Raw genomic sequence first — 18,611 nt, 5'->3', positions numbered from 1 at the left:
GAGTAACCAAATTTGGTATCCGCACTTCTGTTAGATCTCACTATAAAACGTATATCTCAGAATTTCGCCCCACCCCCTTCCTCCCCCACAATGGACGAAAATCTGTTGCATCCACAATATTGCAGATTCGAGAAAACTAAAAACGCAGAATCATAGATAATGACCATATCTATCAGACTGCTGAATCTGGATCAGATCGGATCATTTTTATACCCAAAAGGAACAAATCAATTTGCACTGGCTACGCAGCGCCCGACGTGACGCTCAGACTGATTTTCTGTCTCTTTGGCACGCACTCTTTGTCGTGTCGTTCAATATTAGCGGCGTCTGCCGGAGGAGAGTTTACTGACTAAGTATCGGGTATAAATCTAGAGTTGCGGTGTCCGCAGCAACTCACAACGTTCCCCCTCGTTGAAGCTTCGATCCGCCCGTCTTGCAGCAACTCGTCGACCTGGGCATTGATGATTTGCTGCATGGCCGGATTTTCGGGGAAGTACCTCTGCTTTATCGGCTTGTCGTCCTTCAGAGTGATGGTATGCTCAGCTATGTGAGAAACGCCCTCCAATCCCTCGAACTTGGCCAATTCTTGCTTCAAAAACTCGGCTATCCACGGCGGAAGGGGCGGTTCGGTGATGGGGACTGTCGGTGGCGAGATTTCTTCGAGCAGGGCACATGTTATGATGGCAAGGTTCACGGTGATAGGGTCAGTCGAGTCTGATCTCCGAAAAGGGTTGCGTTGTCGACCGGCCGCGGCATCGGCTAACGGGGCGAGTTGATAATTCGTTGGGGGGTGAGGTGCGAGTTGGTCTGCCTTGACCCGCCCATGTCCTTCGGGGCCGTGGTCTTCCAGGCGTAGCGGGTCGTGGTGTAGAGCGATGGTTTCCCGTGGGATCGTTCGCTCTGATTGAGCCGCACTGCTGGGCATTTCTGATTTGGCTCGCGTCGATCGTGTTATATTTTTAGCGCCGCCGGGTCCGTCTTGGTCGGGGCTTAGATGCGTTGTCCTTGTATTGCTGCTGGGTCTGGCGTGGTCGAGGCTTCGATGCGTTGTCCTTGTATTGCAGCTGAGTCTGGCGTGGTCGAAACTTAGAAACGTTGTCCTGATGTTACTGCTGGTTCTGGCGTGGTCGTGGCTTAGCTCCGTTGTCTTGGTAGGGATACTCTGGGTGGTTTTCTCTCTGGGTGCGTCCAGCGGTGTCGCAGTCGTCTCCGTCGAATCTTCGTTGCTCTGGGTGTTCTTCGAGGCGGATACGTTTGAGTAACCTTTGTATCCAGGGGCAGGTGGGCAGGTCTTCTAGGGCTCGCTGTATGGTGTCGATAGGTTGCCGGGAAGGCGCGTCTGCTACGATGTTTTGGCTTCCGTCGGTAAAGCACGTCAAAGCGATACTGTTGGAGTTCCAGAGCCCAACGGGCGATGCGACCGGTCGGATTATTGATCGAGTTCAACCACTTCAAGGCGAGATGGTCGGTGATGACGTCGAAGTAGTAGCCCTCCAGGTAGCATCGTAATTTCCTGATGGCCCAGACGATGGCTAAGCATTCCTTTTCCGTGGCTGAGTAGTTCTCTTCTGCTTTCAAGAGCCTTCGACTGGCGTAGGCTATGACCCTCTCCTCTCCGCTGATCTGTTGCGTCAGGACCGCCCCTAGACCGTAGTCGCTTGCGTCAGTTTGTAGAGCGAACCTCTCCGCGAAATCCGGGCAGGCTAAGACGGGTGCTTGGGTTAACTTCTCCTTCAACTCCTCGAAAGCGGCCTGCTGTTCGTCACTCCAGATCCACCTTTTCTCCTTCTTCAGGAGGCTGGTCATTGGTTGTACAATCGTCGCGAAGTTTGGGACAAACCTCCGGTACCACGATGCCATTCCTAGGCAGCGTCGAAGCTCCTTTATTAAGCTGGGTGGGGCCAACTTCCGGACGGCGACGATCTTATCTGGGTGTGTATACCCTGCTCACTAATGACATGTCCCAGGTATACGATGCTTTTCTGGAAGAAGCTGCATTTCTTTTGGTTCAATCTTAGATTTGTTTCCCGTAGTCTCCGGAACACCTCTCGCAGATGGTCGACGTGTTCCTCCAACGCCGCTCCGATGACAATAATGTCATCAAGGTAAGCGAATGCGTTGGGTTCCATCTGTGGTCCGATGACGCTGTCCAAGGCTCGCTGGAACGTGGCCGATGCTGAGTGCAGTCCGAACGGCATCACCTTCCAATGGAAGAGTCCTCTGCCCGGAACGGTGAAGGCGGTACATTCTCGGCTCCCCCCGGCCATCGGGATCTGCCAATACCCGTTCTTGAGGTCCAAGGTCGAGATGTACGTGCGTTACGGAGCCTATCGATGATGTGGTTGATCCTGGGCAGTGGGTAGGCGTCGGGTATTGATTGCGCGTTGAGTTGTCGGTAGTCTACGCACATCCGCATCTCGCCTGTCTTCTTTCCCACCAGTACGATAGGAGCGCTGTGTGGGCTTTTTGAAGCTTCGATCCGCCCGTCTTGCAGCAACTCGTCGACCTGGGCATTGATGATTTTCTGCATGGCCGGATTTTCGGGGAAGTACCTCTGCTTTATCGGTTTGTCGTCCTTCAGAGTGATGGTATGCTCAGCTATGTGAGACACGCCCTCCAATCCCTCGAACTTGGCCAATTCTTGCTTCAAAAACTCGGCTACCCACGGCGGAAGGGGCGGTTCGGTGATGGGGACTGTCGGTGGCGAGATTTCTTCGAGCAGGGGACATGTTATGATGGCGAGGTTCACGGTGATAGGGTCAGTCGAGTCTGATCTCCGAAAAGGGTTGCGTTGTCGACCGGCCGCGGCATCGGCTAACGGGGCGAGTTGATAATTCGGTGGGGGGTGAGGTGCGAGTTGGTATGCCTTGACCCGCACATGTCCTTCGGGGCCGTGGTCTTCCAGGCCGTGGTGTAGAGTGATGCTGGTTTCCCGTGGGGTCGTTCGCTCTGATTGAGCCGCACTGCTGGGCATTTCTGATTTGGCTCGCGTCGATCGTGTTATATTTTTAGCGCCGCCGGGTCCGTCTTGGTCGGGGCTTAGATGCGTTGTCCTTGTATTGCTGCTGGGTCTGGCGTGGTCGAGGCTTCGATGCGTTGTCCTTGTATTGCTGCTGAGTCTGGCGTGGTCGAAACTTAGAAACGTTGTCCTGATGTTACTGCTGGTTCTGGCGTGGTCGTGGCTTAGCTCCGTTGTCTTGGTAGGGATACTCTGGGTGGTTTTCGAGGCAGACGGACTGGCCCTGGGTGCGTCCAGCGGTGTCGCAGTCGTCTCCGTCGAATCTTCGTTGCTCTGGGTGTTCTTCGAGGAGGACGGACTGGCCCTGGGTGTGTCCAGCGGAGTCGCAGTCGTCTCCGTCGAATCTTCGTTGCTCTGGGTGTTCTTCGAGGCGGACGGACTGGCCCTGGGGGTCGCAGTCGTCTCCGTCGTAGCTTCGTTGATGATTCTGGCGTGGTCGTATCGAATCGTGGGTTGGGTTCGGGTGGCGTTGCTGGGTCTGGCGTGTTCGAGATTCTGGTGCGTTGCTATGGATACGTTGATGGGTCTCGGTTACGTTGCTGGGTCTGGCGGGTTCGAGATTCCGGTGCGTTGTCACTGGTACATTGCTGGGTCTGGCGTGGTTGGGATTCTGGTGCGTTGTCACTGGTACATTGCTGGGTCTGGCGTGGTCGAGGTTCGGGTGCGTCGGCTTCGTCCGGTGGGTCGCTGTTGGATTGGTCGAGTGGGTAGGAGCAGCGGATGCAGTCGCGGGACTTTCGTCACTAAAAGTAACCATGCGGGGCCGAGTCGAGGATGATGTGGGGATCGGGTTGGTTTCCCGGATCGCCCGCTGGGTCAACTGCAAGTACGCTCGTCCGCATTGTATTATGGCCTGGACGCCGCAAAGGAAATCGAGCCCCAGTATGATGTCGTCCACTACCATGGGTAGGACTAATAGAATCACCCGCGTTTCCTGTTGATCCAGACGTACCTTGACCGAAACTGCTTGCGTCACCTCCTTTGCTGTACCGTCCGCCTGGCGGTCGATATTAGTCCTTATATTCCGTGCGTTCCCTCCAGTACTTACTTTATGAGCGATGCGTTGACTGACGAACGACCGCGTTGCTCCCGTGTCGAGGGTAGCTGTGAGCGGTACTCCTTCGATGGTTACTAGCGCGGCGATCCTGCCCCCTTCCAAACTTAAGGGATGAGTTACTCCTGGGGGCCCTGGAGGTATGTCTCCGATCGGTTCCCTGACGAGCGGAGACTCGGTCCGTTTCCCGACTCGGATAGCCTACAGCAGTTGATCGTCCGGAGGCCGCGGCGGCCACACTCCCAACAGAATAGCCGTCGCCGATTCCTGCATGAACTGCTGAAATGACCTTCCTCCCCGCAATTACGGCAGGCCCGGCGTGTGTTCACCGGCCGGTCTCCATCCTGGGTCCTTGGTATGATGGCGTTCTGGCTTTCGGATTTGGGCGGTCGTTAGCTGGGGGGGTTTGTTCGCGGTCCCGCGTTGTCTCGTACGCTACTATCAATTGTGTCAGTTCTCGCAACGTCTCGAACTCATGTCTACAGGTGAACAGTTGGTATTCCGGCCGAAGGTTCTCGTAGATCCTGTCCAGCTCCCTGTCTGGAGTATACTGAGCTCGTTGCATCATGAGTCGGAGGTCGATCAAGTAGTCCTGAAAGGCTTCTCGGGGTCGTTGGTGACGGGAGCGGATCGTATCTTCCAAGCGCTGAAAGTATCGCGGGGGTAGGAAGAACTCCAAGAACTCCTTCCGGAATTCGGTCCATGGGTTGCTTGCATCTGGAACGTCCTAAACCATCCTTCTGCCTTGCCAGTAAGTAGCCCGGAGATGGCTCGCGGCAGTTGTGCTGGGCTTCCGCCATATGAGTCGACCCTTTCTTTCAACCGTTCGATGAAAGCCAGCGCATCCGAGTGTCCGTCGAACTTCAGACCCCAATTGCGCAGCTTATCGGCCAGGGCGGCGAAGGAGATTTCTTCCCTTCCGGGTCGCGGTGTTCCGCCTTCCTCGGGGAGCGGTGATGGTGGTGATGGTCACCATGTCGCCGGTCAGTCGTGGTTTCAAGCCGGCCAGAGTCGCCGTGAGATGCGCGCGGGAACTTGGGAATTATGATGGATAGAGGCTGCTCCGCACAGATTCCTTCCTTCCGCTCTCGCTGACTCGATCCCGGCGACGGGGACGTGTTCCTTGGGCTTCTCGGGCTGGGCGCGCTGTCGAAGACCATTCCGAGCTCTTTGATCCGTTTTTCGATCGCAGTCGGATGCTCACCGCGCAAGATAAAGGCCGAGATCCCGCTGCGCAGTTCGTCCACTGTCCCGGTCTCACCGAGGCCGAATTCGGCGGCGATGGCCTGCAATTCGTCCTTGCGCCGATACGAAATCCACTGTACCCCCATGTCGAAGCACGGTGGTCGAACTGGCACTTCGAGGTCTTTCGCGTTTCCGACGGTAGTATCACGTATTGACCCTCCGGTAGAATCTTTTCTTGGGTAACGCACTGAATACCGGAGTCCTTCGGGCTAGTCACGGAAGCACGGCGTATGCACGGTTAACACGGTTGTCCAGTGGAGGCGTCCTTGCTGCTTGGGGTCCTGGTCGATAGTCCTTGCTATCGTTGTCCTTGGAATTGTCCTGACTGTTGATCCTTGCTAGGCCGGTCGATAGTCCTTGCAATCGTTGTCCTTGGAATTGTCCTTGTGGTCCTGGTCGTGCTGGGTTCGTTGATTTAAGCGTTGGATCTCGTCCCGTGTTGATAGCTGAACGCTGGCTGATCACTTTGAAGGCCGGGCGTTTACTCTCCGCTATCGTTTTGTAGGCCGGGCCTTGAAGGATCGCGCTGAAGACCGTTTATTGAATGACTGCTCGCGCAGAGGGCCGGGCATTGACTCTCGGCTATTGTTTTGTAGGCCGGGCATTGAATGATCGCGCTGAAGACCGGGCATTGAATGACTGCTCTGAAGACCGGGCGTTGACTGCTCGCGCTGAGGGCCGGGCATTGACTATCTTCTCTTCTGGGTCTGGGTACGAAATATATGGCCGGGCTGGTTGGCCTTCGGGAGGATTCCGACGCTCGCTCGGCCTCTACAGCTCACGACGCGCTGCTCGCCGCGTACGTGTCGCTCTCTCTCTCTAGCGATTTCTGCCCAGCTTCGGCTCGGTTCCCTTTCTCTGCCGTCTCCACGTGTTGACGCTATTGCTAGGGAGGTTAGGGAAGCCAGCCTCGGATGTACGTGAATGATGGGCGGCCTCACGTGCGGTTTTACAGAGATATACAGCTATTCTTGTCCTAATGATTCCGACTGGCCGTGCTTGCGCATGGTACAGTCCCGATTCCCCCTGCTACTCGTTTTTCTGATCGACTGTTCCACTTAGCGCCCCAAAACATAACGGAATCCCGGAGTCCCTGCTCGGGCGCCATCTGTAAGGAAGCGATCCTGGGCTGGGGTACATAACTCAGTCTACTCCAGGGTCGAAATTACAGTAATATTTATAATTTGCCGGGACTCCGTATTTCGGACCGACGATGGGGGACGGGGCAGCAGTCCCGCGGACGGGAGCGATCGTAGCGTGGGACGTGGCAGTTGGTTTCACCGAGAGCACTCCGGTTATCGCCTTCAGGATCCCACCGAACTCAGAATCAATACGGAGATCTTTACTATGCGATAATACCGACAGGTGTCGCCGAGAGTACCTAGGCTATCGCCGGACAGTACTTACGGGAAGCGGAAAGGGGGACTTTGCTATGCGGAAATACCGACAAGTATCGCCGAGAGTACCTAGGACATCGCCGGACGGTACTTACGGGACCCTGTCGGCCTAAGAATTACTACGACTCGGAAAGGGAGACTTTGCTATGCGGAAATACCGACAAGTATCGCCGAGAGTACCGACGGTACTTACGGGACCCTGTCGGCCTAAGAATTACTACGACGCGGAAGGGGGACTTTGCTATGCGGAAATACCGACAAGTATCGCCGAGAGTACCTAGGCTATCGCCGGACGGTACTTACGGGACCCTGTCGGCCTAACATTACTGTCTTTATCATACAGAGCAGGTATCGCCGAGAGGGCTTAGGCAATCGCCGGACAGCCCCTTCGGGACCCAGGGAACTACGGGGATCAGGCGAGACACCAACAGGCATCACCGGGGACGCTTAGACGATCGTCGGATAGCGGCCTCGGGACCCTGCGGGGTCACAAACTACGGGAGGGAATCATGCGGAGGGAACGCCGACAGGTGTCATCAAGAACGCCTAGGCAATCGCCGGACAGAGGCCTCAGGATCCTGTCGGGCTACGAACTACTGGATGGAATCACGCAGGCTCGGGTAAGAGGCGGGAGGAAGGGCGGAGAAGATGAAGCCCCGGGCCTCCAGGTTCCCTAGTGTATAGATCGTTGGTGGTCGGGCTATGTTTCTGTTATATTCGTTATATTTCGCTTTATTTTTTCTTGGTTCCCTACCTATCGCACCGCTCAGCAGCCCGTATACACGTCTAGAGACTCGCTTACCCCTGAACTCCCACGCTTGTACTCGTCGAAAGCCTCCTCTTCCCCGTGGGTGCAGCGTAGATGCAAGGTCTTCTCCCCGTAACCGCGGCGTCGATGCAGGATCTTCCCCGTGTCACTGATAGCGTTGGCGTGGATCCGGTCCGCCACGTGTTTTACTTTTCCAAGCCACTCGAATTTTTCCGCGAACACGTCCGACTCCTACGACTGCTCCCAATCGAATTTTAATCCACGTTTTTCTTCTCCAGCCTCAGAACTCTCCCGATCCAGCGCCAGCGTGAGCGGCCAGCGTCGTCATTCTCGCGGCGGCAGAGGGCTGGCGCCGTTGTTTGGCGTCTACGCTGCGCCGGTGACTTTTGTCTCTCTTTTTCGCTGCTGGCGCGTCGTTACTTCGCTTTAGTTTTCCGCGTTTCTCTTCTGCCGTTGCTGCTGTGGGCTTACTGTTTCGGCGCTTCGTTGCTGCGTCGACGCTGGCGGCTTATCTTTTCGGCGCTTGTTGGCTGTTGCTGTTGGCTACCGTTTCGGCACTTAGTGTATTCCTCTCTCTCTTTGGCTTCCGCTGCGTTGTTGTTGTTGGGTTTTGTTTCTTGGTGTATTCCTCCCCGTTTTTGTGTCGGTGCCGTTAGGTTTCGGTTCTTGGTGTATTCCTCCCCGTTGCTGTGTCGGTGCGTTGGATTTCGATTCTTGGTGTATCCTCTCCCTCTTTGGCTGCTGCTGCGTCGTTGTCGTTGGGTTTCTGCTTTTCTCGGTGTATTCCTCGCCGTTGCTGGCGTCGATGCCGTTGGTTTTCGGTCCTTGGTGTATTCCTCTCTCGTTTTGGCTGCTGCTGCGTCGTTGTTGTTGGGTTTTGGTTCTGAAAAGCAGTGGCGTCCGCCGTGATTGCGACTTCCCCCCCCCCCCCTAGTTTTCGGTGTTTTGAACGACGAACGATAAAAACAAAACTTGAAAACAAGGCATTGCATTGCACATTCGAGTGTGTAATCGTGTAAGCGAGAACAAGGAGAACCGACAACACGGAAGCGCCCCATGCTTTGTACCCTGAAAGTACTCCGTTGTGTGCGTGTGTATGGGGTGTGGTCAGTGCCCCCCACTCGAAGTTCGACCTGTTTCGAATAATTCATTCAAGAAAAGCCATTTTCCCTGTCGCCGCCGCCCCAGATTGATGAATATGCAACAATCGCGGGAATCGCGTCGGGTCCGTCCTGGTCCAGGCTCGGGGGCTCTGTCGCCGATAAGCCAAGCTCTGTAAGCAGAGCGCGCAAGAAACCGTTGTTTTGCTTCTCTCTGTGCTCTGTGCTCTCTATTGCTCTGCTCTCTCTTTCGTTGCCTGCTGTCGCCTGGCTCGGACCGGGCCGGCCCGGGCTCGGTTCGGTTGCGCTGCTTGCTGGTTTCTTGATTTGTGGGATTTCTTTTTGCTGCTGGTGGCTTTTAACTTCTTTTTCTTTTGTGTTTTCTTTTTTTTTTCGGCCGAGGCCGCAGAAAACTGAGAAGAAAAGTATGCCGCTCACGCAGCGCCGATTTCTGTTGGCCCAGCATCGGCAAAGTCTTTGAAATCCGGGTTTGTAAGAAAACTGCATGCAGCTTCCGAAGCAGAGTTGAGTCTGGGTTTCGAATTTGTTATTTTGGGTCAACGATAATGATGCAAGCTGATGATGATGATGGTGGTGTCGCGGTGTAATGATCATCAGTCGAAAAACCATTACTCTGGCGCTGTAAATAACTATTTCGCGCGTTTGTTTATTGTTTTTAAGTTTTTACCAGCGCCTTATTAACAGGCGCACAGCGAAAAGCGAACGCCAACTGGCGGACAGTTACATTTGCATGCAGTTCTGCTCTTTCTTACAAAAGAAAACGAGGGGGAACGTTGTGAGTTGCTGCGGACACGCAACTCTACAGTTATACCCGATACTTAGTCAGTATGCTCTCCTCGGCAGCCGCGCTAATATTGAACGACACGACAAAGAATGCGTGCGAGAGTGACGTCGGGCGCTGCGTAGCCACTGCAAATTGATTTCTTGCTTTTGGCTACAAAAATGATCCGATCTGATCCAGATTCAGCAATCTGATAGATATGGTCATTATCTATGATTCTGCGTTGTTAGTTTTCTCGAATCTGCATTGTGGATGCAACAGATTTTCGTCCTTTGTGGGGGAGGAAGGGGGTGGGGCGAAATTCTGAGATATACGTTTTATAGTGAGATCTAACAGAAGTGCGGATACACAATTTGGTTACTCTAGCTTAATAGTCTCTGAGATTTGTGGATGCCCCAGATTTTCGTCCTTTGCGGGGCGGAAGGGGGTGTGGCGAAATTTGGACACGAAACGGTCAAGGTCCGATATCACAGCGGAAGTGGGCGGGGCGAAGTTTTGAAATATTTTGTAGCAGTGACATATCACAGAAGTCTGGATCCAAAACATCGTTGCTCTAGCTCTTATAGTCTTTGAGCACTAGGCGCTGAAGGGGACGGACAGACGGACAGACGGACGGACGGACAGACAGACATGGCTCAATCGACTCGGCTATTGATGCTGATCAAGAATATATGTATATACTTTATGGGGTCGGAAACGATTCCTTTTGGACGTTACACACACCCACTTTTACCACAAATCTAATATACCCAATACTCATTTTGAGTATCGGGTATAAAAAAGAAATAATAATCGACTAACCTTTGGCTTTTCCGTTTCTTTTCCCCTTCTCCATCAAGCAGAAGTAATTGCGTTTTAGTTGTTTTGCTCGTTTGCTTCGCTCTCCATAGTTTTGGCACCCACACACTCACACACCCCCTATCTCCCTCACACACAATGGTCTTTGTTTTCACCACGTTTGTTGTGCTCTGTAGTTCGCTTGTTGCTGGCTGTTTTTCTTTTTTTTGCACAGCCTTTGCCTTTGTCTCTCTTTATTTGCACGTTTCTCTATGCTCCCTGTGTCCCTGTGTTTGTGTGCTAAAAACCTGTTTCGTCCAAGGTATTTGTGTTTGTGTGTGTGAGAGTGGTGCCGCCTTATTTTTGTCTGCTTTTATCTAGTTTTTTGTTGTTGTCTGTGACAGCTGGCGGTTGTGGCTGTGACCCTCCTTATCCAAAGAACAACAGCCACACAAGATCAGCTCGGAAACCAGTTGCACTTCTCTGTCTAATCTCTCTGTCCATTAAGACGCCGGAAGCGGCAGAGTCGACGGACAACGTTGATTTATTGCAAGCAATTGACTTTGCATGTCGTTGGTTCATAAAATATTTAATAATGGTGTTTAAAAAAAAGAATAATGCTAATGAGTGGTGAGTGGGTGAGGTCGTTGGATCGACGTGCTGCGAATCCTCATTCCTCATTGGGATGCGCATCTCTGGCTCGATATTAATTCTTTACACAATTCTTTCGTCCACAGGAGTACGAGATCTCCAAGAAATGCGAATACCTGTTTCAAACTCGACTACAGCCTCATTGAGCTGGACAACTCGAATGGCTGCTCAGCCGCGCTACCCTGGAAGGATACTCATACCTGAGTCAGAGCATGGACACATGGCCAAGACCCTGATACCGGGCAATGGATTTGTTCAGTGCAGGAGGCGGTTCCTCAGGGACAACGGCCACGACAACGGCAATCAACAGCAGTGCCGGCAGCAACTGCAGCGACGGTGTGGGCATCCAAGCATTTGTCACCTTTGCCAATCCGCTGCAGACCCCGGTCCGCCTCAGCCTCAACTACAACTGCAGCCCCAGCAGCCTCCATCGACACAGTCGCGCAGCAAAACACCATCTACGAGGACCAGTACGATATACAGCGGATGAGGGAACTGGTCACGATGGCCAAGTACGCGCGGTGCCGTCAAAGATTCGCCGTTCCCGTGATCATGTACCGGGGCAAATACATTTGCCGCTCGGCAACGCTGTCGGTGATGCCGGAGACGTACGGCCGCAAGGTGGTGGACTACGCCTACGACTGCCTCAGCGGAAACTATGCAACACCCAACGGGGAGGAGAACGACGCCGACTCCACGGACGAGTCGCTGATCAATCACATGAACGACCAGTCGCAGTCGCAGTTCAGCTACGACGAGGTCATCAAGAGCGACATCCAGCTGCTGCACACCCTCAATGTGTCCACGATAGTGGACCTAATGGTAGAGAACCGCAAGATCAAATACTTTATGGCGTAAGTGTTTGGGAATACTGATCTATATATGCATGTCAGAAGGCTAACCACAATTCCCTATTGCAGCGTATCCTCCTCGAGAAAGCTGATCCCAGCAATCATTACAAGAGCTTCAACCTGCTGTCGCTTCCGTATCCGGGCTGCGAGTTCTTCAAGAAGTTCCGCGACAACAACTACATGGCCAAGAATCTGCACTACAACTGGAAGCAGTCTTTCAACGATGCAAACATTAATATACCCAATCTGGGGCCCGCCGCCGACATTGACATCATCTGGCCGGAGTACCGGGACTGGGATTTGGTGTCCATCACACAGAACTATCTCCGGGCCACGCTCAAATACATACAGGAGGATAACTATGGCCTGCTCATACACTGCATCAGTGGCTGGGATCGCACTCCGCTGTTTGTCTCCCTGGTGCGACTGTCTCTCTGGGCGGATGGACTCATCCACCAGTCGATGAACGCCATGCAGATGGCGTACTTCACACTGGCCTACGACTGGTACTTGTTTGGCCACCAGTTGCCGGATCGCCTCAAGCGGGGCGAGGACATCATGTTCTTCTGCTTCCACGTGCTAAAGTTCATCACGGACGAGGAGTATAGCATAGTGGAGCATCGGAAGCGGGCCAAGACCCCGAGCAGCAGCGGGAGCAGTGTCATAGTCATCAAGTCCGACTGCTGCGACGATGAGCCGCTCAAGGAGTGAGTGCAGATACCAGGGGACTTTGCTTGATCATAGTTTTAAACGACTTGCTTTCTTCCTGCACAGAGACTACATCCTGGCCTTCGATCAAGATAGCAACGACAGCTATTCAAACTGTTCCAACTGTGATATGTCCATAACAGATAACTTCTATGCCACCACAACGGCCACAGTTGCGCCAGTCAATCCACTGACCAGCAGGTCGCCCAATCCTAAGCGGTAACCGAACTTTAGCCCCCACCAGCGAGCCACCTACTGACCTCTCCTGTATTCATTCAGCTCCCGCACTAGCCCGATATCGGTGCCCGGCTCGAATGCGCGGCAGCGTCAGGAGTCCACATCCTCGAACGGCAGCTGGCAGGTGGTCACCGACACTGGATCCATCGACTCCATGATGAACGGCAGCTACATGATGCGCTTTGTGGCGCAACAGACGGCGGACGCCACCTCGAACATTCCCATCTGCAATGGCGGCAATGGCTATCACTGCAGCAACAACACAACGACATACATGGGCAGCGGTAGCGGCAGCGGGAGCAGCATCAGCAATGGCAGCAACACAACGCACGGTTTCCCAAACGGTTCCTCCAAAGATGTGGGTGGCAGCACAACTTCCAGCAAGCAGTGCATCAACTTGTGAGTCCCCGCAGAATCATAGCAGCAGAATCCAGTACTCATTTGTATCTCTTCTCGGCAGACGTAAGCAACGCCTCAATGCAGTGCGAGCCATCTTCATACAAGCGTACGGCAAGACAATTGGACTGAAATTCAAAGAGGGCTCCTCCGTGAACCTGGCACGTTCATTGGCAATCTGGCGGACCAGCTATTCTGAGCTGACATACCTGACCTTCTACCCTCAATGAAGGGGTAGGCCCACGCCTTCTTCGACCTGTTGCAATCGATCTTGTTTAAGTTAGCTTTCTGCCTGTTTTTGTTTCTTGTTATAGTGATGCTCTTTTCCACATTGACTGTAGACCTGCCTGTTGAATTGCGTTCTTGCGACTGTTTGTTGAATATGTATGCAATGGCCTTATGATAAGCATCAAACGAACCTATGTGTACCCCATTTCCGTCAGGGAACCAGGGGAACCAACTCCTAGACAACATGCATAGTACAACTCGTTCTCTGACCTATAAACCCCGGGCCTGTTGAGGCCTTGTCCGCCTGCCGCCTCCAGTTCAGCTCCAGCTCCTACTCCCGCTCCCGCATATTTGTTTGTTTAGTTACTAGTTTATCGAGCATGCGAATCAAACGAAATATGAAAACCAATTCGGATTAAAGAATAGCCTTAAGTTGTAATTTATAGTAATGTATTTTTTAAAATAAACTTATGTGCATTTGATGTACATGGATTCACGTTTCTTTGGGCGCTTTGCCATTCTGGACAGCGGCAAATACTAGTCCTGATCAATGCGCTTCACCCGAACGAGTAGCTTCTTTGTGTAGTACTTGGCGCTCTTGATCGGTATATACCGCGGATTAGGATTTAGAGTGGCATCATCGGGCTTCTCCACGGGAGTGCGGTTTTTTCTCCGGTGATTTCTCTTGTGCCTCTTCTGGGTTATTTTCCCGTACATTTTCCATCTCAATGGCAAGCTCAATGGCCGCAAGGGCCACCTCCACCTCTGTCTTAATGTCCAGCGGTGGTGAAACAGACGGCGGGCACTCAACGGGTTCCTTCTTGGCACCAATCACATTGATATCAAGCGGTGTCGAAACGTCCGGCGCGTGATTAATGGGTCCAACCACATTGCTCGTGAAAGCTTGAATCGGTATGAAAACAGTCGCCGTCGGGACATTAATGAGATCCTGGCCACCAGACACACTGCTAATGACCAGATTGGTTTTGGGACGGGGACCTGGGATGGCAAAAGTGTGTGCGATTTTTTGGTTGGACTGGTTTGTACTGAGGACCATCAAGCGAGAGTTGTGCCAGAGCCGATATGGGCAGCTCCTTGACCCGAACAGATCTGAGGAATTCATCGTATTCGGTCTTGACTGTGGCCTGCTCTTCGGGACCCAGTGGTACGGACGCATGTGTCTCCATTTCGTGTTGGAATAAGATATCGAGGAACTCGACTTCCAGTCGCCGACGCTCATTGAGCGTCATGGCCTCCACCAATGGCAGCTGAGTGAGTAGAAAGTTCTGGGCCATACTCAAGTCCCTGGGTGGTTCCAAATTTTCTGTACTTAGCGAGCGTTTCGATCTCCGTCACAAGGGACCACAGTTGAAAGGGAATTTGTCCCTTCGTCTTCGAAAGGGTGCCCATGGTCGGTAGCAGCAAGTTCCAACGCCACTGCAGCTCGTCTGCCGAGAAGGGGGCACTCAGCGGCAAGTTCTCGTAGCTGGCATTAAACTCCTTCGAAATCTGATTCCAGGCCCACTCGTCGTATTCCGAGTCCTGTTCCGGCTGCGCTGCTTTACTTTACAGAAAAGGATACTTGGTAATTAGCTCCAGCAGACGTAAATCGTTCAGAACTATCATCGAATTGCAATTTGTGTTGGATATATTTATTTCCATTGGGCTGACTGAGGAGTCTCTACCGCTTTCGCTGTCCATTGCTGTGCCAGCTTCGGTACCCATTTCGTTTTTCGGATCAGCCATTATTCGGCGACGCGACGGATTTGATCTTCAAAATTTTTTGTTGTCCCCGAATTTTATAAACATATGAATATATCGATACCTGTTTTTTTATGATAATATATTTGTAGGTGGTAGTTTTTCGACTGGCGAAAAAATGTTGTATATTTTTTTGCGAACTTTAATTAAATAGGTATATTTTTGCGATGAGCGGAACTAATCGGCGTTTTATTTCGAAAATTCCAAACTAAGTTCTTTACTTTTAATTTTAAACCTAGATGGTCATAAAACATCGACTCGACGACGCATGATCACATATCTTCGATCACTTTTAAATTAAATAATTGATATATCAATCGGATAAAATTGTGTATTCAGGGCTGAGGGTCCTGTTTAGCTAGTAATTTGATTTAGCGCAGTTCATGGTAAAGTAAAGATGAAGGATGGAATGGATCTACAATAAGAACTATTATTATTATTATTTTTCGCGATTTAACTCAAGTTGTTATCCTGTTTAAGACAGGGGGATTAAGTGGGATAAGTTCACTTCTTCATCGGTATATTACGGTATATTTCTGAATTTCAGACAGTATATTTTATCGATAGGTCGATTGCCATTAACGCAAGCGTCGTGAAAAAAGCCACAAAAATAAATACAGACAAGACAGGCATTTCGAGAACTTTTGCAAGAAATCAAGCTGAAAAGTAGTCCCGACGCTCCAAGATGAATGGAGGCAACATGCTATATGGCGGCGACGAAATTGGAGCCTTAGTTTTCGATCCAGGGCACCATTCGTTGCGTGTGGGCTACGCGCAAGAGGATTCGCCGAAGGCTGAGATACCCTCTGTTGTCGGCATTGGAGCATCCCCAACTCCGGATACGAATCTTGATCCAGATACCAAAACTGACAACAATGTGACGCCCAACAGTGAGTAGAACAACGACAACAATTGAAAATTTTTTGAACAGTATCATTTCACATGATTTCACATGAGGCCTTGTCCGCCACTACGTCCTCGTTATCCCGCCTGCCGCCTCCAGTTCAGCTCCAGCTCCTACTCCGCTCCCGCATATTTGTTTGTTTAGTTACTAGTTTATCGAGCATGCGAAGCAAACGAAATATGAAAACCAATTCGGATTAAAGAATAGCCTTAAGTTGTAATTTATAGTAATGTATTTTTTAAAATAAACTTATGTGCATTTGATGTACATGGATTCACGTTTCTTTGGGCGCTTTGCCATGCTGGACAGCGGCAAATACTAGTCCTGATCAATGCGCTTCACCCGAACGAGTAGCTTCTTTGTGTAGTACTTGGCGCTCTTGATCGGTATATACCGCGGATTAGGATTTAGAGTGGCATCATCGGGCTTCTCCACGGGAGTGCGGTTTTTCTCCGGTGATTTCTCTTGTGCTCTTCTGGGTTATTTTCCCGTACATTTTCCATCTCAATGGCAAGCTCAATGGCCGCAAGGGCCACCTCCACCTCTGTCTTAATGTCCAGCGGTGGTGAAACAGACGGCGGGCACTCAACGGGTTCCTTCTTGGCACCAATCACATTGATATCAAGCGGTGTCGAAACGTCCGGCGCGTGATTAATGGGTCCAACCACATTGCTCGTGAAAGCTTGAATCGGTATGAAAACAGTCGCCGTCGGGACATTTATGAGATCCTGGCCACCAGACACACTGCTAATGACCAGATTGGTTCTGGGACGGGGACCTGGGATGGCAAAAGTGTGTGCGATTTTTGGTTGGACTGGTTTGTACTGAGGACCATCAAGCGAGAGTTCTGCCAGAGCCGATATGGGCAGCTCCTTGACCCGAACAGATCTGAGGAATTCATCGTATTCGGTCTTGACTAAGGCCTGCTCTTCGGGACCCAGTGGTACGGACGCATGTGTCTCCATTTCGTGTTGGAATAAGATATCGAGGAACTCGACTTCCAGTCGCCGACGCTCATTGAGCGTCATGGCCTCCACCAATGGCAGCTGAGTGAGTAGAAAGTTCTGGGCCATACTCAAGTCCCTGGGTGGTTCCAAATTTTCTGTACTTAGCGAGCGTTCGATCTCCGTTACAAGGGACCACAGTTGAAAGGGAATTTGTCCCTTCGCCTTCGAAAGGGTGCCCATGGTCGGTAGCAGCAAGTTCCAACGCCACTGCAGCTCGTCTGCCGAGAAGGGGGCACTCAGCGGCAAGTTCTCGTAGCTGGCATTAAACTCCTTCGAAATCTGATTCCAGGCCCACTCGTCGTATTCCGAGTCCTGTTCCGGCTGCGCTGCTTTACTATACAGAAAAGGATACTTGGTAATCAGCTCCAGCAGACGTAAATCGTTTCAGAACTATCATCGAATTGCAATTTGTGTTGGATATATTTATTTCCATTGGGCTGACTGAGGAGTCTCTACCGCTTTCGCTGTCCATTGCTGTGCCAGCTTCGGTACCCATTTCGTTTTTCGGATCAGCCATTATTCGGCGACGCGACGGATTTGATCTTCAAAATTTTTTGTTGTCCCCGAATTTTATAAACATATGAATATATCGATACCTGTTTTTTTTATGATAATATATTTGTAGGTGGTAGTTTTTCGACTGGCGAAAAAATGTTGTATATTTTTTTGCGAACTTTAATTAAATCGGTATATTTTTGCGATGAGCGGAACTAATCGGCGTTTTATTTCGAAAATTCCAAACTAAGTTCTTTACTTTAATTTTAAACCTAGATGGTCATAAAACATCGACTCGACGACGCATGATCACATATCTTCGATCACTTTTAAATTAAATAAATTGATATATCAATCGGATAAAATTGTGTATTCAGGGCTGAGGGTCCTGTTTAGCTAGTAATATGATTTAGCGCAGTTCATGGTAAAGTAAAGATGAAGGATGGGATGGATCTACAATAAGAACTATTATTATTATTATTATTTTTCGCGATGTAACGCAAGTTATATATATATTACGGTATACTACGGTATATTTCTGAATTTCAGACAGTATATTTTATCGATAGGTCGATTGCCATTAACGCAAGCGTCGTGAAAAAAGCCACAAAAATAAATACAGACAAGACAGGCATTTCGAGAACTTTTGCAAGAAATCAAGCTGAAAAGTAGTCCCGACGCTCCAAGATGAATGGAGGCAACATGCTATATGGCGGCGACGAAATTGGAGCCTTAGTTTTCGATCCAGGGCACCATTCGTTGCGTGTGGGCTACGCGCAAGAGGATTCGCCGAAGGCTGAGATACCCTCTGTTGTCGGCATTGGAGCATCCCCAACTCCGGATACGAATCTTGATCCAGATACCAAAACTGACAACAATGTGACGCCCAACAGTGAGTAGAACAACGACAACAATTGAAAATTTTTTGAACAGTATCATTTCACATGATTTCACATGAGGCCTTGTCCGCCACTACGTCCTCGTTATCCCGCCAGCCGCCTCCAGTTCAGCTCCAGCTCCTACTCCCGCTCCCGCATATTTGTTTGTTTAGTTACTAGTTTATCGAGCATGCGAAGCAAACGAAATATGAAAACCCATTCGGATTAAAGAATAGCCTTAAGTTGTAATTTATAGTAATGTATTTTTTAAAATAAACTTATGTGCATTTGATGTACATGGATTCACGTTTCTTTGGGCGCTTTGCCATGCT

At 51.0% G+C, this 18,611-nt stretch overlaps 3 protein-coding genes and 1 pseudogene across 12 annotated transcripts; 3 read left to right on the top strand and 1 right to left on the bottom strand.

Annotated features, from left to right (window-relative positions):
* LOC117194958 overlaps positions 1 to 13,720 on the top strand; it is a 59,371-nt pseudogene extending 45,651 nt beyond the window's left edge.
* A 1,849-nt stretch (positions 13,721 to 15,569) lies between these two features.
* Positions 15,570 to 16,172, top strand: LOC117194960 (actin-related protein 4-like). Of its 5 annotated transcripts, none has more exons than XM_033399437.1 (2): positions 15,570 to 15,885; positions 15,927 to 16,172. In XM_033399437.1, exons 1-2 carry the CDS (start codon positions 15,681 to 15,683, stop codon positions 16,097 to 16,099), a joined length of 378 nt encoding a protein of 125 aa, XP_033255328.1. In that variant the 5' UTR covers positions 15,570 to 15,680; the 3' UTR covers positions 16,100 to 16,172. The 5 variants fall into 5 exon arrangements, with proteins under 5 accessions (XP_033255328.1, XP_033255329.1, XP_033255331.1 ...); XM_033399438.1 differs by having other exon boundaries at positions 15,571 to 15,885; positions 15,940 to 16,172; XM_033399440.1 differs by having other exon boundaries at positions 15,572 to 15,885; positions 15,999 to 16,172.
* Positions 16,173 to 16,217: 45 nt separating this feature from the next.
* Positions 16,218 to 17,423, bottom strand: LOC117195076. Its single transcript, XM_033399744.1, has 3 exons — positions 17,349 to 17,423; positions 16,394 to 17,269; positions 16,218 to 16,325 (listed from the first exon to the last, which is right to left on the bottom strand). Exons 1-3 carry the CDS (start codon positions 17,421 to 17,423, stop codon positions 16,218 to 16,220), a joined length of 1,059 nt encoding a protein of 352 aa, XP_033255635.1.
* Positions 17,424 to 17,977: 554 nt separating this feature from the next.
* LOC117195007 (actin-like protein 6B) lies at positions 17,978 to 18,581 on the top strand. 6 transcript variants are annotated; one of them, XM_033399534.1, is made up of 2 exons: positions 17,978 to 18,293; positions 18,348 to 18,581. In XM_033399534.1, the coding sequence occupies exons 1-2, from the start codon at positions 18,089 to 18,091 to the stop codon at positions 18,506 to 18,508; spliced, it is 366 nt and encodes a 121-aa protein (XP_033255425.1). In that variant the 5' UTR covers positions 17,978 to 18,088; the 3' UTR covers positions 18,509 to 18,581. The 6 variants fall into 6 exon arrangements, with proteins under 6 accessions (XP_033255425.1, XP_033255426.1, XP_033255427.1 ...); XM_033399535.1 differs by having other exon boundaries at positions 17,979 to 18,293; positions 18,335 to 18,575; XM_033399536.1 differs by having other exon boundaries at positions 17,980 to 18,293; positions 18,358 to 18,575.
* Positions 18,582 to 18,611: the final 30 nt, after the last annotated feature.

Source organism: Drosophila miranda (assembly GCF_003369915.1).
Source record: "Drosophila miranda strain MSH22 chromosome Y unlocalized genomic scaffold, D.miranda_PacBio2.1 Contig_Y5_pilon, whole genome shotgun sequence".
Taxonomy (NCBI): domain Eukaryota; kingdom Metazoa; phylum Arthropoda; class Insecta; order Diptera; family Drosophilidae; genus Drosophila; species Drosophila miranda.
The sequence above is the reverse complement of the archived record's forward strand: the minus strand, read 5'-3'. Positions and strand labels throughout refer to the sequence as shown.

Bases quoted from the DNA above. Each gene is read 5' to 3' on its own strand.
- LOC117194960 (XM_033399437.1), top strand. From the start codon at position 15,681: ATGAATGGAGGCAACATGCTATATGGCGGCGACGAAATTGGAGCCTTA. The intron at 15,886-15,926 runs GTGAGTAGAACA...TTTTTTGAACAG, and splicing joins CAACAATGTGACGCCCAACA to TATCATTTCACATGATTTCA.
- LOC117195076 (XM_033399744.1), bottom strand. From the start codon at position 17,423: ATGGCTGATCCGAAAAACGAAATGGGTACCGAAGCTGGCACAGCAATG. The intron at 17,270-17,348 runs GTCAGCCCAATG...CGTCTGCTGGAG, and splicing joins AAAGCGGTAGAGACTCCTCA to CTGATTACCAAGTATCCTTT. The intron at 16,326-16,393 runs GTACGGGAAAAT...CCCGTGGAGAAG, and splicing joins TTGCCATTGAGATGGAAAAT to CCCGATGATGCCACTCTAAA.
- LOC117195007 (XM_033399534.1), top strand. From the start codon at position 18,089: ATGAATGGAGGCAACATGCTATATGGCGGCGACGAAATTGGAGCCTTA. The intron at 18,294-18,347 runs GTGAGTAGAACA...ATCATTTCACAT, and splicing joins CAACAATGTGACGCCCAACA to GATTTCACATGAGGCCTTGT.